This window comes from Callospermophilus lateralis, chromosome 10 (assembly GCF_048772815.1).
Source record: "Callospermophilus lateralis isolate mCalLat2 chromosome 10, mCalLat2.hap1, whole genome shotgun sequence".
NCBI lineage: Eukaryota > Metazoa > Chordata > Mammalia > Rodentia > Sciuridae > Callospermophilus > Callospermophilus lateralis.
In genome coordinates, this window is record NC_135314.1 from 23684499 (window position 1) to 23701319 (window position 16821).

General features: G+C 34.2%; 1 protein-coding gene across 2 annotated transcripts in view; it reads left to right on the forward strand.

Moving 5' to 3' along the window:
- The window catches only part of Tmprss15 (transmembrane serine protease 15), a 114658-nt gene extending 98092 nt beyond the window's left edge, over positions 1 to 16566 (forward strand). For both annotated transcript variants that reach the window (XM_076868384.2, XM_076868385.2), the window contains 4 exons: positions 7317 to 7498; positions 8754 to 8849; positions 12321 to 12460; positions 16411 to 16566. In XM_076868384.2, coding sequence (XP_076724499.2) covers positions 7317 to 7498; positions 8754 to 8849; positions 12321 to 12460; positions 16411 to 16566 — 574 coding nt within the window. The remainder of the gene's footprint in view (positions 1 to 7316; positions 7499 to 8753; positions 8850 to 12320; positions 12461 to 16410) is intronic.
- The last annotated feature ends 255 nt before the right edge of the window (positions 16567 to 16821 follow it).

Consider the following 16821-nt stretch of genomic DNA (forward strand, 5'->3'; position numbering starts at 1 on the left):
AAGCAGAGAGAAAAAAAAAACTGTCCTGAACACAACAAAATATAAACCCTAAAGGTGCATTTCCAATGACCACCTCCTCCTGCTTGACCCTACCCACTGTCAGTTACCAGTGAGCTAATCCCATCATAGATAATTCACTGATTGGGTTAAGGCTCTCTTAACCCAAGCAATTCACCTCTAATCCTTTTTGCATTTTCTGACTTACAATCTTTTGGGGGACACCACATGTCTTAACCATAACATTATGCCCCAGCCCCCCAAAAGCTCATGCCCATCTCAGAACGCATGATACATTTAGTCCACTTTTCAGGAGTCCCCATAGTCTCAACAGTTCCAAGATTGCCAAGAAGTCCAAGTACAATGTCTCCTCTGAAACTAAGGGCACATTCTCAGCATGAACTCCTATAAAAGTCAAAAGCAAGTTACGTGCATCCTATATAAAGGCACATAAGTAAATGTTTCCACGTAAAGCGATAGGGACATAGAAAGAAGGGATGGGACGAAAGCAAGACCAAAATCTAGCTGGACAAACAAGTTCCATAGCTCCACGTCTGGCATCTGGAGCACTTGGCATCCTGGCATTCTTTGCAAAGGACTTTTATAACTCTGTCCCCATGGCCTTGCTGGTTCAGACCACATCTTCTCTCTCTTGGCTGGTCTGTGCTCCATTCCTGCAGCTTTCCGAGGCAAACATTGCACATTACTGGCATTTCTTCATCTCAGGGGTCTCCATTCCAGTATCAACTTCCTTCACACATCATGTATGGTCCTCTTAGGGGCTGTCCACAGGAACTGTGATCCTACTGCACTTTGCCTGGCCTCTCAGGCCTTCCTTTGAAATCTCAGTGGAAGCCTCTATTTCCCTCTAACTCCAGCATCTTGCATTCCTGCAGAACCAGAACCTGGTGGTTGCCACCAAGCTCTAGGCCATCTTACCACAGTAGCCAAATCTCCAGGACCCCTGGTGGAATAGCTGCTAGGTGCCTAGGTGACTGAACACACTGAAAAAAAACTTCCTAGGCACCATTGGGCAAGCAGAGTGCCCCACTGTCTCTTCTCAAGGGAATGGTTACACCCTTGAGCCTCAGATGGGTGTGGTCTTGCCAATTCCTGAGATGCCCTCGAGTCATCTTTCCTATTGTCACTGGACAAAGTCTTCAGTGTTTCTTTAAATGCTGTAATATCTTTAAGAAATGCAACTTCCTTGGCCCCAGTTATATCCCTGCTTTCAAATCCAAGTTTTTCAGAGCAGAATGATCTGCTAAGGCAGATCCGTTATATGCTAAGGCTGAAAGCCATTCGGTATAATATTTTAGGGAGTGATTCATATAATAAAGAAATATAAAATAGTATAAACTGAAAGAGTAAAGTGGCCTTTTTGGATCAGGTGATTACACTGAACCAATAGATATTGAAGAACAAAATGAAAGAGAAGTTACACAAATTTCTGTAGAGGTAACAAAGTACTAGTGCTCTTGGGTAAGAGGATTTAGGCCTATTCCAAAACACCTTGAAAAGCCCTGCTGCTGTGGCCAGGAAGGGACTGGCTGTAACAGGAACAAGATTGAAGGTGCAGAGAAGGCCCTGATACGGACTCAGTAGCCCCTGGTAAATGGACTGAGAGACCAGTTAGAGAACTAAATAATAACTTTATTTAATCAAGCTGCTGTGTGGAGATGATACTACTGGGAGGTGTCATGACAAAAGTGTAGAAACCAGTTAGAGAAAATGGTGCCTTAGGATCACCAGTAAGGGTGCTGGACATGTGGCTAGATGTCATTTATAAGATCTTATGTCAGAGTCATCTGAATTTACTAATAAACAGAGGTAAGAAGTAAGGAGTAGAGAAGAATTACTCATGTAAGTATGTGTTATGGTGTAAATATATGACCCCCAAAAGCTCAGGTGCAAGACAATGCAAGAAACTTCAAAGGTAAAATGATGAGATTATTACAGTTATTAACTAATCCATGCATTACTCCACTTGCATGGATTAACTGGGGGTAACTATAGGCAGGTAGGGTATGACTGGAGGAGGTAGGTCACTGGAGTCATGGCTTTGGAGTATGTATCTTGGCCCTAGTGAACAGCTCTCTCTCTCTGCTTTGTGATTGCCATGTGCTGAGCTGCTTTCCTCCACACCCTTTATCATGATGGTCTACCTCACCTTGGCCCAAGCAATGGAGTTCACCATCCATGAACTAAGACCTCTGAAGCAAAGACCTCTGAGCACCATATGAATTTTTCCTCCTCTAAAATTGTTCTTGTCAGGTCTTTTGTTCACAATAACAAAAAAAAAAAGTTGATTAAAACAGTAAGCAGCAGGGTGACTTTGATATATTCACAATGAATGATGTGAGGAAAATTGGAAGAAATAGAATTAGCAAGGGAATAAGTGTTCTCATTTTATACATGTAAGTTGGACATTTCTACTAATACGGATTAATTAGTATGCTAACCTAAATTTCAGAAATGCAGTAATTGTGATACAAGTTTGTAAGTTTCGAGTGTATTTCAGGTATTTAAAGTGGTGGTAGCACTGGATAAGATCATATATGGACTGAGTATAGATGGAGAATAGAAGACAAAGGTGAAATCCAGGAGTATTCTAATATAGAGAGTTTGAAAAGGGAAAGGCAGCTGGGGAAAAAAGTGGAGAAAACAACAGGGAATGAAACAAAAGGAAAATTACAAGTGCAAGTGCGTGGAGAGTCTTGGAAGTCAAGTGAAGACAGGAATTCAAAGATGGTTCCTTAAGGGCTGGGGATGTGGCTCAAGCAGTAACGCGCTTGCCTGGCATGCGTGCGACCTAGGTTCGATCCTCAGTACCACATACAAACAAAGATGTTGTGTCCGCTGAGAACTAGAAAATAAATATTGAAAAATTATCTCTCTCACACTCTCTCTCTTAAAAAAAAAAAAAAAAAGATGGTTCCTTAAGTTTCTGTGAATAACACAAAGTCAAAAATTGCTCCTAGTTTTCTGTACTTACCACTCCTGCTCCCTTAAACAATTACATGTGTACCTACATCTTAAGAACAGACTTCTACTTAATAGATGAAATAAAAAATATATATATAATAAAACTATTTTCCTTACTTGGGAAAGGGTTAAAAATTGAACATATCCAATTTTCCCACCCCCGTTTCACTCACAACTACCTTTTGAACATGCATTCCAGATCCATGTCCTTTCATAAACAGCTTATTTTGTTAACCAGGATAATTATGCTGATGATCAGATTGATGAAACTTGGCTGGTATTATCCCATTTACTCTTTGTTCTTTCAGATTTCCTCTAAAGCTTTCTTATTCTCTGGCACCAAACCTATATTTTGGAAACATCCTAATTTTTATTTGTCTTATAAATTAGAATTTGGCTATCCTCCGAGGATTTTTATCATCTTTTGCAAAAAATGATAAAAATGGAAAACAAAAACACTCCTCTGGGAGTACACATTAGTACTGGCTGTGGACAAACTTGCTGAGGTGCTGTTGCACCACTTTTAGTACACACACACACAAAAATTTCTATTTACATTTATGAACCCCCATTGATTTTTTCCCTTTTAACATATTGTGTTTCTCTAGCACAGTTATTTTACTATATTTACTTTCTAAAATATTGACCCTCAGATAAATAAAGTTATTTACACAGTAACGCATAGTGGCCTGGTCCAGGGATAGCATTGGTTCACCCATCCAGTGTACCACTTGTGTGCTAGGAAATGTGCTAGTTTTGAGGTTCCAGAAGTCAGGAGGGCATGCCTGTCTGTTCCCTCCCAACCTGTGTTTCTACTCTCCCTGTTATTGGGATAAACATTTGTTTACAGTACAAATGGAGGTGAAATATGGTGGAAATTCAGCCAAAGTTCTTGCCCAATGCTGCTTGTATCTCCCATTGTTAACCCCTATGGGTTGAGGTTTGTCTGTCCAGTTGGATCATGTCTTTTCCCCATGCCCTTCTATCTTCTATCCTATAACTCTTCCTCTCTTAATTAGACTGTAAATTATTTGAGACCAGAATAATTTTAAAACATACTAATTCTCTTTTTTTCACCTGAATTGATATCTGTAATGGGTTTCTTCTTTCATCCTTCATTTTGGTGTTAATGAAAAAGCTAAGAAGGCTTTTGCATTGCCCAGGATCCCAATGATTAAAAAGCACCAATTCTTGAGACCCACTTAGACCCTCCAGATTAGTCTCTGAAGATGAAAACTAGGAATCTAAATTTTGGAAAATTTCTCAAGTGATTTATAAAAGTTTGAAAGCACTGGCTGTCACATCTGGTTTCTCTAGTCACTCTCCACTGAGGAAAGGCTCTGGAATTACCACAGGATGGAGTGTTAGCAGTGCTGGTTGCGCTGGTCATGGACTTGTTGTGGGAAAGTTAAGTTCATAGGTCCAGAAGGGTTTCTGAGCAGGACTTGAGAGATAAATGTAAATAACATGTATTGAAGGGATTTTTTTTTCCTAACCATGGAACTACTTACAGGTGCTGAAAGAAATAACATGAAAAGGAGGCTATTTTCCCTGCAGCACAATAACAATTTTATAAATGATCAAGAATATGTCAGATTAATCTTGTCATAAATTGCATTTAATTAGACACTAGCTTGAAGCATGTATATTTAACCTTCACAGCTCATGGTTCATATATCAGTTTTCTACTCAAGACTTCAAAATAATGAGAGGAAATGGTAATTACTAAAATCTACGTTACTTACACTCTCATCAGTAATACATTTATTAGTTCTCAAATATAGTTCTTACAAAAGAGATATGAATTTAGGAGTTCAGCTATCCTTTTTCTAAATTGCTTTAATTTAATACTAATTTAAATCTGTAACAAATTAACTGAATATGCCTTTATGCACTTCCATATGATATATTCTGAAGATATAATATATAGAAAACACTTGAGAAAATATCTTATAATTTTAATGGTAATATATACTCTGTTAACTTCAATATATATATATATATATATATATATATATATATATATATGTGTGTGTGTGTTTCATATATTCTAAGCAAATATTGTGATGATTTAAATGTTAGATTGTTGATATAATAAATATTATTTATATAGATAATTTATGTGCATACACTATAAATAGAAAATATTAATTCCATATGTAAATATATAAATAATTAAAATATAAAATATATAAGAAATATAATGAAGTATAAAGTAAGAAATTTATGATGTAGTAATTTTAAGATTAATTTATTATAAATACTGGGTGTATACATAAATTCTTAAAATTGTATAATTATCAGCTTCCTCTCAGTGTTAACGGATAGGCAAATCAGGGGAAAGCTTTGCAGTTGAACTTGAGGAAATCTAGTTTAGATATGATAGGTAGAGGAGAAATTTCAGAAACAGGACAACAGGAAAGAGATTTCTCTCTAGGTAGGCCAAGGTACACAGGGGAGTCCCAGTGTTCAGTGACAATAGAATGTTATCAGCATGTCAGAAATTATGTGTGCCAAGCATGAATCCTCTAGCTTGAAGAAGAAAAACAGAAAGACTTCTTGACAAGCAGACAGGGCCTTCTTCTGCCCTGTAGCACTAGAAGATGTTCCTAGCTCAGCATCTGGGCCACTTCAGGAGCTGCCTGCAACTACTGGGAGCAGAAGTACCTCCCCTGCTTGAGCATGTAATCCAATGGCAGAGCATGGCTCTCCTTCCTGCTTGCCAAACCTTCAATCCTACCTGCCAGTTTCTAGTTCCTCCTGCAGAACCCATCGCTGTACTAGGTGTTTGCTGGTGCATGCACAGGCTGTAAAGTCTAACCTAGTTCACATTCACCCACTACTCCTTAAATCACCAGTTTTAATACAGTGTGCTGTCAGTAGGTGTTCTTTGGAAGCTTTAGTTATCCATTGCTTTTAGTGATAACTGTTACTTGACCAACCATGATAATTTGGGGAATAAAATAAAAACTTTTAGACATTTAAATGGAATCTCTTTTAGTATTTTGATCTTCTCAATGAATAGATAGATGAAAAAATAGATGGATAGATGTAAAATAGTTTTATTGCCCTTTTTGTATTTGCAGATGATTTGAATTTTAACGTTCTAAATACCACACTAAACTAGGCATTTGCAATTGCTAAGAATTGAATTGATTTCTGTATCTATAATTTCAGTCATTGGATTTTGACTTCATTGTGAACATAGCTTAATTGGCTTTAATTCCATCTATTCACTGGAAATTTCTTGGCATAAAGATATTGCAGACCAATAGCATATTTAGTAGTCCTTAAACACTTTCAGATTATAATTTACTATCTGATTTCATCTTTCCTATAACACAATTATTATCCTTTACCAATACATTATTGAAAGCCAACCTTGCATGTGGAAATTATTTGAGTAAGTATCATTACAAGTTTTACTGCTTACCTTAACTCTATGTAAATTCAGTGACTCCCTAAATTGGAGAATGTCTCTGAACTTCCTTCTATTACTACATCAGCTGCTGTGGTTTCTGAAGGATCCCATGGTAGAATTCCATCCAATGCAGAGGCCCTCAAGTGGTTATATATTACTCTAAATGTGGAGTTTTTATTTTTAAATTATTTTAAAAATTGCCTGCTGGTCCATACCATACTCATTAAATTAGAAGAGACAAGGGGGAAACCACTGTTTACATTATTTAAAGGCATTCCAGGTGATTCTAATGTACATTCAGATTGGAGAACCACAATCTATAACTAAAGATCAAGAGATAATTTGAGAGAAGTGACAGAGAGATTAGTCCTAATTAAGGCTTTTTCTGTGATCTTATCAAAATATAAAAATTTAACCCTTTTTACAATCTAAAAATTTGATCTCAAACCTGGAGTAGTCAAGGGGGAGTAGAAGGGAGGGAGGAAAGGAGAAAGGTGTGTCCAGGGTTCTAAAAGGAGAAATGAATTTGGGTGTGCTATTGCACACAGTAGGGTGATTATGGATAACAGTTTATTATATATTTCACAAGAGCTAGAATAAAGGATTGTGAATGTTTTAACCATAAAGAAATAATAAATGTTTGAGGAGATACTAGATATGTTTATCCTGATGTGAAAATTATTTAATGTATGCATGTATTGAAATATCACATGGTACCCCACAAATATGTCCAATTTTATGTGAATTAAGAATGATAAAAACAAATATGAAATATTGTAAAGAAAAATCCTACAGAGAAATACAGGAATATTGTAGAATGGAAATTCATAATTCCTACTGTTTGCAGTTAGATAGTTTTTGCAGAGTAACTGCTTTGAAAAGTGAGGCTTATACTTATTTTTTACAACTTTAGGCGAAATATGGACCCATCCAAATGGACAGCAGTCCTAGGCCTGAACATGAGATCAAATTTGACTTCTCCTCAGGTAGTAACTCGGTTGATAGATCAAATTGTCATAAACCCTCATTACAATAAACGAGAAAAGGACAGTGATATTGCCATGATGCATCTTGAAGTTAAAGTTAATTATACAGGTAAAAGGAATCACTTTTATTTATTTATTTTATCTTCTCAAATCAACCCAAAATAAAATTTGAAATATCATCAGTATCAACATATTAGTAGCCTATAAAAATTGGAAAATCTGTCACAAAGTCATTATAACTTAAGTTGAATTGAGGCATAGAGAAAAAAATATTAAATTTCCTTTGTCAAGGTGTTTAAATTCAACCTTCTATAAAGGATTAGTAGAATGAAACTCTTAGAGATTTCTATATCAGTAAATTCAAAGGAACAGCACTAAGAAATAGGTCATAATATTACTCATGCCTTCTCTATTTCTTCTGTAATTGAAAGGTAGTTTCATCTATCCAAAGGACAGACTAAGATGTAAACATTTTTTAAAAAAAAAAAAAAAAAGGATGCGTTCTCAGAGTAAAGAATTGCATTATCCATGTAATGTAGATTTTAAAAGACATTAAATAATATTACTACACTAGTAAATGAAGGACTTCTTCCAAATGCACAGATGATATAACAGAAGTCATATGAGAAAGTGAACTTTTATCTTGAAGGTCTCTGCTCAATTCCAATCGTTGCTCTGAAGTCTTCCAATGCCCAATTAAGAGAAAGTGCTCCCCTTTCTGTGTTCTCATGAAATTCCATCTGTACAGGCATCACAGCACTAATCAAAGGCAGATGGTTACTGTGGTTAGTTGCATGGTCCTATCCTTGAGGGTAACCACCATACCTTCTTCCTTTTTGTGTCTGACCTGGGTCTTATAGGTACTAGGTGCTAAGTGAACACCAAGGAGTTAGATGCAGAAGAACTTTCAGAGTCAATGACCAATATTAGTTCTTTCATAAGTGCCCTATCAAACAATTATCTAAAAACTTTATAATGTTAACCCAAGTTTCTTGTAACTGATCCTGAAAATCAGCCTTACCTAGATTTCACAGAACTGGCTCTATATTCACTGAGTACTATCATTATTTAAAAAGCAGATAAAAATTATTTACTCCCTAAATACGACATTATTTGCCATATAAAGGAGTAATTATGAGACAATGTAGAGAATCCCACAAAGACCAACAGTAGCACCTACTCCATTGTCACAGAAGTATTATTCTCAAATTCCTTTTTCTTCTATGATTGACATTTGAAAGTTTTTCAGGCAGGAAGAACTAAAATACAAGGTTTGAAACTAAACGATGAACATATTGATTTTTTAAAATTTTTTAGAAGAAAATGTGTATCTGTTTTTATTTTTTGTTTAATTTTTTTTTCAGATTACATACAACCCATTTGTTTGCCAGAAGAAAATCAAGTTTTTCTCCCAGGAAGAAATTGTTCTATAGCTGGATGGGGAATGATTGGGAATGAAGGTAACTGAGCAGATTTTTTAAAACAGGAATGCCCATTAATGACAAGAATGCAACTGTACTATCCTGTGAATATTTTCAATACTTTTAAAAACACTCATACTATGATTTTTTTTATATTTCTTAAAAGCATTGTCAGGATTATATTAACATGTTGTGTATTCAAATAGTATTTTAAATTTTTATAGATTGTGTAGAGCATATTATAAAACTATAATGCTCTTGAGAAAGATCACAAATATTTCACAAAACTTAATATTTCATTTTTTGTATAATAAACACTCTGGCAAATAGAGAAGATACACCATTTAAGTGAATATAATCCCAGATTATAGATAATTATTTTTGTAAAGTGTATTGATAAAGTCTTATCAAAAGCCATTTCTCTAATCAATAAAAGTATCTTCATTTATAATGTAAAGACCTCCTACTCAAATTCCTTAAAATGAGAATGAAATCTTTTCTAGCTTTAGCACACTGACACTGCCTAGTGGCAAGAGGACTCAGAAACAGCATGAATCTTACATTGAGGACTGTCTATTGAAATATGCCCATTATTATTTACTCACATATTTTATAAGTGCAAAACATATTAAATATATCCAAACAACATCACCAGTCATCAGGGAAATTCAAATCAAACCCAGGATGAGACATCACCTTACCCAGTTAGGATGGCAATTATAAAAAAAAAATGCATGATAAGAAGTACTGGTGAGGATGTGGAGAAAAAGGACCCCCTGCACACTGTTTGTGGAAAGATAAATTAGTACAGACATTATTGAAAAAAAAGATGGAGGATTGCCCCAAATTAAAAATAAAACCACAATATAGTTCCAAAAATCCCACTCATGAGTATGTTAAAAAGACCTTCTGGTATACATAGCAGAATGAAAACAGCCAACAATAATGTATTGCACACTCAAAAAACTAGAAGAAAGGATTTTGAAAGTTTTTACTGTAAAGTAGTGATAAATGAGAATATAGATAAGTTTAACCTGATTTCAACATTACCTGATGTACATTATTACATGGCACTCCATTAATACGTATGATTTTGATGTTTTCATGTATGAGTTAAAAAATAAAGCAGAATTTATAACTCAAAATATGCATACAAACTTGAATTTTTAAAAAGTTTTCCAGTACTCCATACTCTTTAAATGTGACTGTGAGGTTGATTGACAACATTATTCCTAACAGGAATAGCCCACCAAAGACATACTTGAACATTTAATATGGTAAATCAAAAGGAAAGACTCTTTAGTCAATAGAAGTGCCTCAGTGGTCACAAGAAATTATAGCTATAATATTTTAAAGTTTCAATTTATTTAATATAATTTTAAAAATCTTGTGGAGAGGTGCAGAATTAAAGTACTCATGTTGAAAATTTCCCTTCTCCTTAGAAAAAGCATGAAGTTCTGAGTCAGATGCTTGCTTACAGATACCAGTAAATGCTGTCCCCAGCAATCACATTATATTGTTGAAAATGCCTCATGTCTGATGTCCATAAAGTAAATCAAAGTCAAAGATTATATATTCTTATATTTCCTTCATTTTAAAAATGGCATGATTTATTAAATTTAAAATTTAAATAGTAAAAATGGTTTCTAAATGGATATTTTTCTTTCAGACTTCAAACTAAACTGCATTTTATGGCCACATATAGACTCTACAAAACCAAATTGTCCACTAGCAAAATTTAAGACTCTTTATTCCATGAGAAATATTTTTGTGCTGAGCAAACTAGGTTCACATTTATTTATTATAACTAAAATATATGCTTAATTGACATCAGGAAGTCTGTAAGAATGGTATGAAACAAGAAAAAAACATATCTGAGATCAACTTCATTTTGGAATAAACATCCAGGTCATGTTTAATATTTCCCAGATGATTTCAATTTTAATGAATTTTATGAACTTTGCCTTATTAGTCCCACCTAATTAATTTCATAAAATCCCAGGTTCCCATCTTGTGAGTATATTGCATTAATTAATCAGCCAAGAAAACCATGACCTTATTGTCCATTAGGAAGGAAAGAGGCGATATTCTTTAAAGTGATCAGTAAGCTTCAAATAATTTTACTAAAATGTTTATGGGGGGCACATATGTACTTAACTATGCTCATGGCACCTCATATGAACAAATAAATATTAAATATAAGAACACCATTCAATTTTTCCTTTATTAAATAATTTTATTCTCAACTCAAATATATTTTCTATTCATTGGCTAGGAGAAAAAAATGCCTTTTGCTTTTATTGTAAAATTTAATCAACTGGCCCATCCTTGATTTTCATAGGATAGATGACAGTAATGTGCTAAATTTGCTCCTCCATCTTTCCTTAACTTAAAATCTACTGTCAAACTGTAAAACTTATCCCATTCCATCATGTGCTGTTGGATATTGAGGCACTGGCTGCTAGTAGCCATTTTTGTGTGATTCCTCCTAATTCTATTTTCACTGCCATGTTGTTCTTTAAAGTCAGTTATGGTGGAAGGTTTAAAGCAGCAAACTGGTACATTTTGATTTTTTCTGGAGAAATTCTTGCTACATATTTGCCAACACACCATTGAGTCACACAAACTGCATTGCACCTAAGTCACACATGCACACATATACACTTTGTTTCTTCAATGTTTTTAGTGCATGAATTAAACTTAGCTAGGAGTGAGTTCACGTTCATTTTTGCAACAACACTGTCAAATGTACTAACTTATCCTCAACGTTTTGACTGTCTTAAAGAACCAAATAGAATTGCAAATTATTAGAAAGTGCTTATTGGGTACCTTTTCTGAGTCACTAACACCTGCTTGTTTCCATTCCTCTTTGGATTAGTATTTCAGTAAACAGAAACTCATACTCCCAGTGAATGAATCCTTTTATAAAAAGAATGGAAATGCACTCTGCTACAGTGTGTCTCCTTTCTATTCACCTGCATGTGGATGACAAACTGATTGCCCCTAGACCAGGGCACAGTTCATCTGAGCTTTGTCCTCTGCTTGGTTTGCACCTGCTCACTCACAGAGCACCACAAAGAAGCTGAATGCCATTATACAGGAGGGAGCACCTCCTCAGGTGCCAAATGAAAAGCACTTCTGAATTTCCATGTTTTTGCTAATTTCCCTGAGTGGATCTCTTTGTGTTGGCAGGCTTTATTTCCATGAGCAATACTGTAACTATTTTAAATTACTGAAAATGCCTAAAGCTCACCCTAGTCCAATCTACCCTTCCAAGTATCCCTTGGGAGAGGGAAAAAAATGAACTACTGTTAACCCATTTGTCAAAATCCACAGATGGGCTTTATTATATGCTCTAAAGTTCAAGGTTAGTAGTTAGTTCCATTATATATACGCACATTACACCATAATGAGAGCAAAATGCAGGAATAAATAAGACTGATGGTGCTTCATTCAGGGGTGCATGCTGATCACTTCTGACTGGCTGCCTGCATTATCCATTCCGAACAGGGCCTACTGCAAACATATTACAAGAAGCTGATGTTCCTCTTCTATCAAATGAGAAATGTCAGCAACAGATGCCAGCATATAACATTACTGAAAATATGATATGTGCAGGCTACGAAGAAGGAGGAATAGATACCTGCAAGGTAAATATGTAAAACTGTTCACCTTACACTTTCAGAAAATATTGCTACCTAATTATTTTATTGCTTAACAAGAATTTGGGAGTAAAGAAACCATCAAGACCCCTTAACTTCACCTTTTCTTTTACAAAATTGTGACTTTTTGCCTGTTTGCATGGGACTACTCAGTAGCCCTGAGCATTAGAAACAAAACTAATGTTTAGGAACAAGGATTACAAACCATATGTCTTTGGGTATAATACTTGAATGTGCAAGGTGGCAAGGTAAGAATGGGGAGTAGTGGACCTGGAATAAATCAGATAATTTGTACCTTATCTAAAAGCATCTATTTTCAAATTTTCAATCATTTTATACCTGAGGCAAAATGCAAAACAAATAAATCAAGGCTGAGGGCAAATTTTAGTCTGTGGCTCTCTAATATTCAATTCTGTTTTAAAAGTATAGTCCAGGTGTTTGGTGACCAAAAATAACTTCTAGATGAAAAAACAAAACAAACATGAGTCACCTGGTAAAAGCAGTTACAGCTAATCAAGTGGAAAATGAACAAAGAGATTAATAACCTAGGATAATTTTGACTCTAGAAGTATTACACTAGAGTATTTCTTTTATCTTTTACATTCCATTTTAGAGATGTCATAACATGTACTCAATGCAGTGGGAATGCCAATATTGCAATTAATTTGAAGTGTTGATTTTGACCCATATGACCATCAGAAGAAATCTCTTACCTACCTACTACCTCAATGAAACATCTTACCACCTAGAAATAATATAGACATTGTTTAGCTCCATGAAATCCACATACAGTTAAGAAATAAGAAGTTCTACTAAATTCTAAAAGCATAATCAATTTATAGGTGTAACAATAAGTTAGTTATTACATGCATGATTCTTGTAATAATTTCTTTCTTTACTCACAAATTTTTTAATTCTATGTTTGGACTTCCCTGTTGGACCCTGGCTTTACCACTTATTGGTGAGACTTTGGGTAAATCACTTGAGATTTATTGAGAAGTTTAAGTGATATCTCACTTATAAGGCACAAAGCAAGCACTCAAAGATATTAACAGCTTTTAGTTTTAGACTTAGTAAATACATTTTCTGGCAAGTTTTCTGTATCTAAAAATTAATAAAATATTAATGCATTAACATCTACTGAATTAGATTAAACCTGAAAGCATTACTGACCAAATGTATAATTTATACATGTGGAAGTAGAAACCTGTATCATGGAAAGTGATTTCACTGTGTTAAAATATAACAACTTGATTCATTTATTAACACATATTTATTATAATTTGACAAGACTTTAGACATTTATGCAGATATATATATATATATATATATATATATATATATATATAACATAAATCAATGTCTCAAGTCATGTTAAACTTTCAACTGAGTTTTCCATTTATTCTGCTTTGATGAACACACAATTTTAAGTAAAATTGAATAGCTTTCTTGTATAAAAAGTACCTCTGGATCTTATACTTCCATTTAAAATGAAAGATGTACTAAAGGTAAGATATATTGCCACTTAAGGGGAGATTTATAGAATTATTGTGCAGGAGGGAAATCAGCTGTATGACCTCAATTATAGTTAATGGGGATTGTGTGGCAGACACCTCACTCACTAAGCAGAAAATACGATGGCTAATGCTATTGATGTTAAGATCACATTAAGCTGATAACTCATGCCAGATCTTTGAGATCTTATAGTGGGCTCTGATTTCAGAGTGTAAGTATGCTATTCATCAACAAGTAAGAAGTCTCTCATATACAAGGAAATACCTTATGTAACAAAAATGTTATCATAATTGAGTAATCATTACTTCAGATTGTCACATGATTTTCTTGGTTCAACTTTAATGCTCTGTTTTATAAGAGGATTAACTGATTAATTAATACACTGTTTAAAATTGTTATTGATATATTGTTTGAATAACTTTGAAGCATAAGATTTTAACCTCAGAATTTGCCCCATGACGCATTCACAAGTTCTTAAACATCTGGATTACCAAAGGTTTGCATTTTTAAGGCAGTTGTCTGGATTTAAAAGTAAGAACAGTATTTAGAGAATGACTTCTCTCTGTAAAACTAAGGGGAGGGCATTCTGTTCACCATTCCATACCAGCAATTTTCAAACCCTTCCTCAATCCAGCAGATAGATCTGCATCACCTCAGAACTTTTTAGAAGTGCCGATCCTCTGGTCTCATCACACACCTGCTAAATCATAACCTCTGAGATTGGAGTCTGGCATTGTGAGCTCCACATTTATCACCTTTGGTGATTCTGATAGTTAAGTTTCAGAACCATCATTCAAAACAAAAATGGTTACCAGCCCTTATACTCAGAAAAGGTAGTGATTTTTTAGGTTTACTTATAAATATAAAATGTGAGTGGAAAAATATATTTCAAGTTAATACTTTATCTTCTCGATATTAATTCATATTTTTGAAGTAACATATTTCAGAGTGGAAGAAGGAAGTACCATCATTGAGCATATTAGATATTTAAGACAAGAAGGTCCATAACTAAACTGAAATGCTTAGTGAGATGATGGTACATGATGGATACAGACCTCAGGCTCCCAGCCAGATATACCACACACCAGAAAGGCAGCAAGCCTGTTGCCTGGTCTTGAATAACTGCAACTGACCTAGTATGGGCTGGGTAAGCTAAAATCCTTGTTTATATAATCAATGTCTGGGTCCCTCTTAAAATAAAAATTAAATTATTTTGGAAAACATGAAGAAAATCAAATAACTCCTCTTGAAAATATTCAAGCAGTTGAAATGTACTTTTAATGACATAAACTATAGGTGAAATTTAAAACTTGGATAAATATTGTTTCATAAATATTCCTGAAAAATATATATATATATGGTAAGGGCTTAGGATGCAGAAATAAAAATCATAGTCCCTACCTTCAAACAACTTGAACATATTTTTTACATCTAGAATATAGGTAACCTGTGATTGCCAATGTAATTTATGTTCCTGTGCACCCAAGATTAAAATAAAAGTGCTTTGATAGACCCCATTTTTTCCTTTAAATAGAGGGATGAGAGATGATAAAGATTCAGATAAAAAGTCTCTCTGATTTTGTCTAACATAAATCTAAGAATGAAATATTCTGCTACACCAGTCTATTTAAACAAAGTGTATAAGACTTTAAATTATTTCATAAAAAGGCAATAAATTAATCTAAAATGTTCACATAATTAACATAGGAGAAATACTTGTCACTTTTACATCATTAAATATGATACATTTTCCATTATCATTATCATTACTCAGGAATCATTGTGCACAAATAAGAGTTGTGTAATTTACTAGGATCAATTGTAATTAGCATTTGTTCAAATTAAAACCTTTCTATATCAGTTGAAATCTCTGATGAAAACATGTTCTTATTAATAGAATTATATCAAAGATTTGCCTCTTTCATTTGAAATGTTGAGGTTTTCAAATTTGATTGTGTTTGTTCAGTGCCAAAAATTTAATCCCACTTAAGAGTACAAAGATCAACACCATGTATAAGTTATTGTTTAAATCACAATATGGAATCAGTTATATTTTTTCTGGAGTCCTTCATAAGATGTTTTTTACAGCATCTATTTAAAAAAATTATCAACATATTTTGTTAGTAATTACATTCCTATTCATTATTGCGCTTTAGAGTGTAACACCATAATTAAAGAAAGTTTTAGGGTGTTGTAAAATATTACAAATTATGTTTGAGTTGTCATAATTTGCTCTTTCTTCCTATTGAGGAGCAATGGGTTCTCATTTGTGGCCTAGAGTGATGGTAAGAACATCTACAGAGGGCTTGCAATAAATCATATTTATAAATATTTATTTTTGATTGATTTGCTTAACACAATCTCTTATGTTTATATTTATTAACCACACACACCCACAACTTTTTATGTGACTCACTTTTTAGGGAGATTCAGGAGGACCGTTAATGTGCGAAGAAAACAACAGGTGGCTCCTTGCTGGTGTGACATCATTTGGAAACAAGTGTGCCCTTCCTAACCACCCAGGGGTGTATGCCCGAGTCACAAGGTTCACAGAATGGATTCAGAGTTTCCTACATTAAGCCTTTCCTAAAACAAACACAAAAGTGGGCAGTTTTCCTATCCCATTCTAAAAAACATACAAACTGAGAGTTTTGTGGGTAAAAGAGAAAAGTTACCATAAGCCTTATTTATTCTAGTATAGGCCACTTAAAATGCTGGGATGAAAGGAAAGCATAAAATACAAAAATCTTAAAATTAATCTTTATGACACAAAGTAACTTCTCAATTTTGATTTCATTTTGAACAGATTTTCTTTCACAGATATCATTCCTTGA